Source organism: Dendropsophus ebraccatus, chromosome 10 (assembly GCF_027789765.1).
Source record: "Dendropsophus ebraccatus isolate aDenEbr1 chromosome 10, aDenEbr1.pat, whole genome shotgun sequence".
Lineage (NCBI taxonomy): Eukaryota > Metazoa > Chordata > Amphibia > Anura > Hylidae > Dendropsophus > Dendropsophus ebraccatus.
Genome location: NC_091463.1, coordinates 48,696,494 through 48,706,518, shown reverse-complemented (window position 1 = coordinate 48,706,518; position 10,025 = coordinate 48,696,494). Strand labels below are relative to the sequence as shown.

The 10,025-nt window shown below is 40.8% G+C and overlaps 1 protein-coding gene across 1 annotated transcript; it reads left to right on the top strand.

Moving 5' to 3' along the window:
- Nucleotides 1–1,118: 1,118 nt before the first annotated feature.
- LOC138802928 (homeobox protein CHOX-CAD-like) lies at nucleotides 1,119–8,313 on the top strand. Its single transcript, XM_069986694.1, has 3 exons — nucleotides 1,119–1,566; nucleotides 6,748–6,893; nucleotides 7,333–8,313. The coding sequence occupies exons 1-3, from the start codon at nucleotides 1,119–1,121 to the stop codon at nucleotides 7,570–7,572; spliced, it is 834 nt and encodes a 277-aa protein (XP_069842795.1). The 3' UTR covers nucleotides 7,573–8,313.
- The last annotated feature ends 1,712 nt before the right edge of the window (nucleotides 8,314–10,025 follow it).

The following is a 10,025-nucleotide window of genomic DNA, read 5'->3' as shown; positions in this document are numbered from 1 at the left end:
GACTGGCGGTGCGTCAGGACGCTGCAAGATCAGTTCTGCCGCACCGCCGATGCGGCGGGCACTAATTGCACGCCGCATGTTTTGAACTGTCCCATTGAAAACAATTGGTTCAGTTCAAAGATGCGTTTCCCTCCAGCGCTTTTCTCCTGCACCGGAGGGAAATGCCGTTGCACCGCCAGATATATGTAAACCCGGCCTTACTTCTTGCCACACTGAAGTGCCACATGCTATTCTGCTTCTTAACCCTTAAAGTTTTTTTCCTTGTCATCAGGCTACTATTTTTAATGTGATTTTCTTAGATTATTTTTTTTTTATTTGTGACTTTTACGTGTTTTATATGATGTGATTCAATAAAAAAAATTTTTTTATGTTTTCCTATATGTCTTTGGCCATTTTTGGTACAGTTTTAGTTTGGTGTGTTTGGACGTGGGAGTTTTACTGTAATTTATTTTGGGTTACTTTTGGTTTCATTATTTTTATATTATTATTATTATTATTATTATTATTTCTACAAGTGTGCCATACACCTGGGACAAAAATGGCCATATAAAAGGTAGCCCACCAATCTTCTGTTAGTCTGATCATGCCACTTACTGAGAGAATACAACTCGGTTGACTTTCCAAGATCATAAGAGTTCCAGATATTCTACTTTTTAGTAATGCTGGTTATATGAGATAGTGTCTTCTAATATGTAGTCTAGCATTTCCAATGTCCCAAGATGGAAAATCACACAATTAAGAAAACAATACAAAACTGCTTAGACCATTATGGGGTGAAGCAAAAGAGTGAACAGGGGTCAGGACATGTGGGAAAGTTTATATAAAGGCTCCGGATAAAAAGGAAGCACTGAAAGTAGCAACAAGGTGATGATACTAGGATATCCAGCCTTTCATTTGAATGCAAATGTATTTGGGGGCAGGCAGTTATCTGTGACATCAGACAGGGCCTTAGTAAACTCTTACAGCCAGCACCTGGTCACACCATTGTTAGTCATGTGTAGGGAAGAGACTCCAGGGCTTGCAGGGGTCATTTCTAGATAGAGCTAAGAAGTGAGAGAAGCAGGGGTCATTCTAGGAGTCCTTCAGCTAATGATGACAATGGTAGGACTGGTCCAGCTATGAATATTACATGTGGCCATCATCCTGGGTGTAAAGACGTTACCATGTATCCACTTTCTGTAAGATCAGCGAATAGTATTAACAACCATGCAGGACAAAATTATGGGACCAGTCAACCATATTTCAATTATGTGGCATATCACCATGTGCCAGCAATGGATAACCAGGCACAATCTTGTGGAGTTTGGGGATCTCAGTATGGATCACCTCGGGAAGACTGGAATAATTACTCTGCATCACCATCCAACACCAGTACCATACAGCCATCTGACTTATCACCAAGCCAATATCCTTACAGTTCTCCTGGTTATAATTCTCCACATCCTTCTGGAATCCCTGGGATTTTACCTTCAGCAGAGGGAAACCATACTGCTACAATTTCTCCTGGTAGCCAAAGCCAAAATTCTTACGAATGGATGAGAAAAACTGTGCAATCTACATCTACAGGTATGAAATATCTGTGTGTATGTGTGTACTATATATATATATATATATATATATATATATATATATATATATATATATATTTATTTTTATTTTTTTTATTTATTCATATTTTTTTCATTTAATTACATGTACTTTTTGCTATTTGGAAATCATGCATTAATACTTACTAAATTCATTTTTTTTAAATCATACTTTCCAACAGTTCTAATGTTCTGCTTTTCTGTAGGAAGATTTAGTTGTCAGGATATGGGTATGACTAGGTTCACACTGAATTTTTGATTTCCGTTTAAGGGAAATAAGTGGTAAGCCATGTTTTTGTGACTGCTAAAAAACTGCATCCTTTTTTCCATGAGTTTTCTTTTCTATAAAACGGACAGCAAAAATGCAGTGTAAACCTAGCCTAAAATAGACTACATTATTCTGGCATTGAGTATTAACACGGAAAACCATAAATTTCATGTTAATTCCAAATGATAAGCTGTAGAATACAGTTATTTGCCATTAAATGGCGGCCATCCACTAAATTTCAGCAGTGTGTGAACATAGCCTTTCCGTGTTTTCAATCCACTCCTGGTTTTGGTTGCAAAATACTGAGCAACATACTGAGCGTGTGTGTGAACATAGCCTGAAGCTTCATAAATCACACCTTGGCAGTGGGTTACTGACATTACACAAGTAAATATTGTACAAAAACCCATTAACACAAGTCAGGGAAATGGTAGTAAAATGCTATGTTTATTGGAGGGTGCATAATAAATCTCTAAAAACTGTCAATCTAATATGTCTTAGCAACTACTTGCTAGTTTAGAGGAGCCTTTTTACCATCCACATGTGATCGCATTTTACGGGTCAATCCAATATATATTAGTTTAGTTTACTATGATCACTTAGTAACTCATAACCAATCATCTCACCAGTGTATGTGTCTTATAATTCTATATAGACTGATTACAGCAAAACTACAGAATTTCTGTGCAAATATCTACTGTCTGTAGCCACATTTAGAACTGACCCCTATCAAAGACAGTATGTTTGACTCACTAAACATATGTCAGGATATAAAGCCAGTTCTTCTGCATATGTGTAAAATCCCTCTCAGAGATGCATAATATACAGGGCATGTTGTGGTTTGCAACTAATTAACAAATTAGCCCTATTGTACATAGAACATTTTTCTGCCATGTGTGAATGGGTTTTACAACAGCAAATTGACTAACGCTATTTTATACTATACTGGTCCAGAATTCACACTGAAAAGCTACAGGAAATCCACCATGTCTGAATGTGGCTGTAAAATAAATTATGAATCTAGTCCTTGTAATTGACTGGCCTAAGGCTTATTCATACAAAGTAACATTACCAGGAATCTGGTCATCTCTCTATATTCAAATGGAGGGAATTTTATGACAGTTTTTCGTTCAAATTGGATTTAATGGGAACTCCAGCTTTCTTTCTGACAAGACGGCACGTTGAACAGGCAGATACTGTATATTATGTTATGACGTATAATGTGAGGTATTACTTTAAAAGCCAATAAATAAAATGGAAAGTAAATGGGCAAACTACTAAGATCCATATTATTTTATAGGGTATGGAACTTGTGCTGGACCAGAGAGCAGACGGAAAGGCTGCCTCTTCTTTACATGCTAATGACAGGGTTTTGTAAACTCATTGTGAGGTTACTTTGTCCATGGTTAAAACCACTATCTGTCATATTGAGGTAGCAAGCCTTTTTTTCACACTTCTTCCCCTTTCTGCTTTGAAATGCAATTTTGTCTTCCCATATCCTCCTTTCTCCTGAGGTTATACTGCCGGAAAGGGCGCGGATTTTCACAGCAAATAAAAGACACCACAGGCTTTTATTACCCCTGGAAGACTTTTATGGTAGTGGATTATACAAAGGCATTGATTGACATACAGTAGATCTATCTATCTATCTATCTATCTATTTTTGGTGCATATTCTCATTGTTCCCCTTATTTTGTACTATTTCTGAACACATTTAATAGCTTCCCAGCATCCTATGCTACATATAGTTAAATACAGCTGGCAAAGTCATAAAGTTGGGGGTTGAGCATGGGAAGAACTGGACGTAAATACATTGGCCGTTACTCTACAATGGGCACTGCTATTCAATAGTGCACCAAACGTCTTTTTCTTTTTTTGTGAATGATACAAAGGGAAAGTTTGTGAAGGTGCAATCAATAAACATGGAGTAAATGGGCATTCTGTAGCAATAGTGTGTACAGGAAGAAAGCAATAAAAACTGTAGCTGCATTGACTTTACCTGCCAATACTGGGAAATTTGTTTTAATAACAGATATATGGTAAATATACTTTAGAGCTGTTAATTGAAGATACTGGTTTGGTAACAAATTTGATTCATGTTATTGGTTTGACTCATTATTTCTACTGTATTAAGTAGGGATGGTCCGAACCTGCCGAGGTTCGGGTTCGTATGAACCCGAACGCTCGGCAGCAGATTCCCGCTGTCTGCCCGCTCCGTGGAGTGGGCGGATACAGCGGGAGGAACGCCTGGAAAACTGGGATACAGCCTATGGCTATGGCTGTATTCCAGTTTTCCAGGCGGTGCTCCCACTGGATCCGCCCGCTCCACGGAGCGGGCAGACAGCGGGAATCATTACCGAGGGTTCGGGTTCGTACGAAGCCGAACCGAACTCGGTTCGGACCATCCCTAGTATTAAGCCTATAGTCTTATAATGCCATCTTTTTTCATTAAAGAGAAAATTTTTTCATTAAAGAAGACAACTACTTACCATCTGTAGTATTAGGGCATGTAGAGACGCAAGAGGGTAGCCCCTGGATTTGGAGAGGCACTGCAGAAAGAAACAAACCATTACTATCTATGACAAGTTACAGATGTGTTATAAACCATCGGCAAGCAATAACAACTGATGTCACAAGACGTGGCCAATCTAGACAACATCTTTAAAGTCAATGGATGGTTCACTGGTAAAAATATTTAATATTTATGTTTTACCAGCAAATTCATTTACCAACAGTCTATTAGTTATTTGGACTGTGGGACATTAGTTAGTGTTAGACTATTGATAAAGACAATGGGGGAGATTTATCAAAGGGTGTAAAATTTAGACTGGTGCAAACTGGCCACAGCAACCAATTACAGCTCAGCTTCCAGCTCTGGGGAAAAGAAAGAGGAGCTGTGATTGGTTGCTGTGGGTAGTTTGCACCAGTCTAAATTTTACACCCTTTGATAAATCCCCCCAATGACTCAGAAATGACTAAGAAATTATACTTGGGTAAAATAGCTGTCAGCCAAACATAGTCGCCCCCCCCCCCCCCCTTAGTACAGTTAGGCCCTGTTCACACTTCTGTACTGCTGCCCATGGCCCTGGAACTGTGGCTAGGGACCGCACTATGGATGTTCATTTGTAGCTGCACAGACCCATTCAAAGGTGAATGGTGATCTGTTCTGCAACTGCCATCCGTAATGGGGCCTGCCAGCATTTCTTGCAGCATGGACCCATAAAACCTACAGGCATGTGAATGTGTCTGTAGTCTGTCCACAATTGGACAAATGTGTGAACATACCTTTAGATAGAATCTTTTTTTTTTCTATGTGTATGAGAGCCTGAATTGTCCAGCCCCAGCAAAGATTTCTCAATTGGCTCACAGTAACATAAGACAAAAAAAAAAGTCATACTTACCTGTCCCGATCCCCCACAGTTGCCTTCCTGACGCTTCTGGTCCACTGCTATCTCCTATGGGCTCCCTGGATGATCTAAAGATCATCTAGCGAGACCCTCCTGGAGATCCCCGTGGCCCCCACACACTTAGGGTGGTATTACACGGAACGATAATCGGCCGAATTGGCCCGATTCGGCCGATTATCGCTCCGTGTAATAAATGCAACGATCAGCCGATGACAACGATCATCGGCTGATCGTTGATAAAGTTTAGAACCTATTTTCGTCGGGCGCCGACCGCGCACCGCTGCGTGTAATAGCGGTGCGTGGCCGGCGACTAACGATATACATTACCCATCCACGTTCCAGGGCTGCTCCTGCCGTCCGCTTCTCCCTGCGTCCCGCGCGCGCTCTAGCGTCACAGAGGCCTGTCAGCTGATAGGCCGCTCAGCCAATCACAGGCCGCGGCGGTCCCGGCCTGTGATTGGCTGAGCGGCCTACCAGCTGACAGGCTGCTGTGACGCTAGAGAGCGCGCGGGACCCCCGGGAGAAGCGGACGCAGGAGCAGCCCTGGAACGTGGATGGGTAATGTATGCCAGTTTAGCAAGGGCTGCAAGGACATCGGTAACGATGTCCTTGCAGCTCTTGTCAAACGATTATCGGGCCGTGTAATAGGTCCAGTAAACGAGCAACGATCTAGCAGATCGCTGCTCGTTTACAGGTATTATCGGGCCCTGCTCGGCCCATGTAATACCACCCTTACCCACCCTGACAGGTCAGCACTTGCTTGCACCTCCAAATTGGCCCGTGTAATAGGCTTTTAGCTGGAACCAAGAAATCAGCGTTTGGTATCTTTATTTGCATTTGGTGTAGAGATAAAGGTTGTGAATTATCTGATGATGGCTGTGGCCACCTTCAGGTATAGTTCACTTTTTTCTTACTGTACTTTCCCTAACATGAAAGGGAGTCTGACCGCTAGTTTACAGCTGTAGCTTGTCAGAAACGATAAGATCACCTTGTAGCTCCTTTGTCTGCTATCTGCTTAAAATTAGCACCTCAATAGCATTTAGAGAACCAATTTAGGACATCTTTGTTCCTCTGTATGATCCCAAGCTAACTTCAAAGAAAATTTGTAAGGATCAAAGGCAATAGCACACTTAGGCTGTGTTGTATTTGTTTGTTATCTTCACAGTTGTGTTTTGCTTTTGTTTCTTTGCTTTTTTTCCCCTTAAGTTGTTCACATCCTGTCTTAGTAATGTACAACTTACCTGGAGGCAAGTCCCATCCAAGGCTTACTGCTTCCTTACATGCAATGCAGTAGACACCATGCATACAAATCTATTTGCTTTACTGTAGACGGCATCAAGCTGACAATCTGGTTTTACTACTTTTCATTCTTGAAATACCCTGCATAGATAAATATTCACATATTTTCTGGATGCGGCTTAGTTTATGTAAGATTTTTAGATTGTTAGAATATTAATTGATGATTTTGAATTTCATCTCTTTGTAGGAAAGACAAGAACCAAAGAAAAATATCGGGTTGTTTACACTGATCATCAGAGACTGGAGCTTGAGAAAGAGTTTCACTACAGTAGATATATCACGATCAGACGGAAAACGGAACTGGCTGCTAGCTTAAGCCTTTCTGAGAGACAGGTAAATACTTATGAAGTGTTCTATGAATTATCCTATAATTTTTAAGTGATGCAGTGACTACCTGTAATCTGTGCAGGAACCTGGCACTATTCTTGCAGCGCCACCAAAGGGGAAACAAAGAATTACACTGTACTACCCAAAATCAATTAATTGTCTGTGTAATGCCTGGACTTATTGGGCCCCCAAGAGAGATGATCTTTATAGCTCCACATTGACACAACAATTCTATACCATGCTCTTTAATATATTCAACCCCCTGAAGATTTAGATCACTAGAATACATATTGGGAACAATTGCATATTCAACTGAAACACCAATACAGATCTATATCTCTATGTATGCCAGAGAGGTTTATATTGTTTACTTATGAGCAATTAGTTCTTGTTGTTAAAACATTTAGTCCTTTAATGATATTGTTTTTTCTTATGACTCTTCCAGATAAAAATCTGGTTCCAGAACCGCAGAGCCAAGGAGAGGAAACTCTACAAAAAGAAGATGAATAAGTTTGATGGAACAGGCTCTTTGCAAAGTGATTCAAGTTCAGCCAGTCCCAACCCTCTTTGTGACTCTTTGCAACATACAGAAATGCCAAGCTCTTTGTATCAACCACCACAACTTGCACACAACTTGAACAATGGCCTACAGCCCAACAACATAATACAGCAAGTCACTGTATGAATAAATTGAACTTGCACAGCCTCTGGCAACCATCTAGGACTAAGACTTTAGTGGTTCTATTGAGTATTGTCCTGATCTATCATGGAAGCTGCTAACCCACCATTCTTACGTAGTCCCTTAGGTGGACACTGACCAGATAGGAAGAGGATAGCAAGCAGTCCAAAAAAAACACACTTACATGCAAATGGAGGACTGTTATATGGAAGGAACTGTTTATGTTTTACCCCAAAGCACCAAAATGGCCAAAGACTTTCTATAACTTTCCCTGAGTTGGAAATAGTTTGTAAAATGCCATTAAACAAGCTGAAAAGGTACATACACTGGTACAACTATAACTACTACGTTTGGCAAACATGCTATAGCGGATGTCCTAACTTTACTGAAAACATATAAGAAACAGATTACTTATCTCAGGGAGACCAGCCAAAGATAACGCTGCCGGTTAAAGCGCTCAATGCAGGGAAATCCTAGGTGCATTGCGCCTTGGGAAACATGACTTTGCAAAAAAAAATGTAAAACATGAGTCGCAAAACATGAAAACACTGCATATCATAACTTTATTGCCAACATGTTGTGTTGGATAATACAAAACGATCTATATTTTAATATAGGTCAAGTGTGCCAAAGCAAAACCTAAAATTATTATGAAAATATCTGCTTTAATGTTGTGTTCCACAGGTCTAAGTAATCCAGTCTATGTTCTTCTAGAGATCCCAGCAATGGGAATGGAGGACTATTTACATGAACAAACAATGGATGTTGTTATTTCTCTCAAATGTTTGTTGTGTTAATGAAGTCCTCATAATTATTAAAGTTAATTTCATGTGCCAGCTTGTTAAACTGAATTCATAAATAAAAATGAAATCTAATAGATGTGGCCTTAACAAGGTATGACCACAGTGGATAGAAATGGTGAACGGGAAACCTATGGTGTTTCCCAAGGTTAAAGGGGTTATGCAGCGCTACAAAATCATGGCCACTTTCTTCCAGAGACAGCACCGCTCTTGTCTCAAGTTGGGGTGGGGTTTGCCACTTAGTTCCATTGAAGTGAATGGAGCTTTATTGCAAACCACACCTGACCTGGAGACAAGAGTCGTGTTGTCTTTGGAAGCAAGTGACCATGTTTTTGTGGCGCTGGATAACCCCTTTTAACTATAGTGGCAAATCCACACCAAATCTTGCGTATTTTGGTGCAGATTGTGGAGTTGCCCCTGTCAATTTTAGGGCAGAATCTGAAAAGATAAAAAAAGGGCTTGATGCGCTAAAAATCTGCAACAATATATTATATTTAAACCTTAGGGTATAATCACACTAATTCAGGCAGAATCCCACCTGTCTGAGTGTGTCATAAGGTGTGTCTCGCCTGTCTCAGGTGACATGTCACTTCCTCGAGTGGAGAGCAGCGGCAGCAGAGGAGCGCACGCTCCCCCATAGACGGGCTATGACACACTGAGACAGGTGGGATTCCGCAGCGGAAAGTTCCGCCATGGAATTCCGCCTGAATTCCTCAGTGTGAACACACCCTTACTGCACATTGTTACTTGACTGAGGCTGCCCACTAGACTCCTAAACCAAGAACAAGCAGGGATTCAAATAAATAACTACAAGTATACAGAATTATTTCATCCAAAACTACTCTATACATTAATCTGACCAGCATCTTCTGCTGGGACGCATTTTCAAGGTGACAGATTTGCTTTTATTAATGGAGAAGAAAACTCTATTGCCCAGATTTATCAAAGTATGTAAAATAGCAAAGCTGTGTTTGGTTACTTGGTTAACACCAGTGTTACACACTTTCAGGCTATGTTCACACTCAGTATCTTGCTTAATATTTTGGTCAGTGTTTTTTCAACCAAAACCAGGAGTGGGTTGAAAACATAGATACTGCAGATCTTTCCATTATAGTATTTCTCTGTTGGTACTTACAGAAACACTGGCCAAAATACTATGGGGGAGATTCATCAAACTGGTGTAAAGTAGAATTGTCTTAGTTGCCCCTAGCAACCAATCAGATTCCACCTTTCATTTTTCAAAGAATCTGTGAGAAGTGAAAGGTGGAATCTGATTGGTTGCTAGGGGCAACTAAGACAATTCTACTTTACACCATGATTGATAAATCTCCCCCTATGTGTGAACATAGTAAATCTAAGGCTGTATTCACTGTTTCTGCTCTGTGAAACGCAGATGACACAGACAGTGTTCCACGCATGGCATGAAGTATCAATATCATGCCAAGAGCAGGGAAACAGTTTGAATCCCTACAGCACTGTAATGATCTTTTATACATTGAGGCTATGTTCACACTACATAAAACTACGGCCGTAGAACTACTGATGCGGGCGCGCTCTGACGCAGCCGGAAAGATCACCCGGCCGGTACTTAAGTACCGGCCGAGATGATCCGGCCGGAAACCGGCCGTTCCGTGACCCGGCCGGGGTCACAAAATGGCC

What these genes read in the sequence shown, in the direction of transcription:
- LOC138802928 (XM_069986694.1), top strand. Translation starts at nt 1,119, where the DNA reads ATGAATATTACATGTGGCCATCATCCTGGGTGTAAAGACGTTACCATG. An exon ending in TGTGCAATCTACATCTACAG is followed by an intron (nt 1,567 to 6,747) that starts GTATGAAATATC and finishes ATCTCTTTGTAG; the next exon opens with GAAAGACAAGAACCAAAGAA. An exon ending in TAAGCCTTTCTGAGAGACAG is followed by an intron (nt 6,894 to 7,332) that starts GTAAATACTTAT and finishes TGACTCTTCCAG; the next exon opens with ATAAAAATCTGGTTCCAGAA.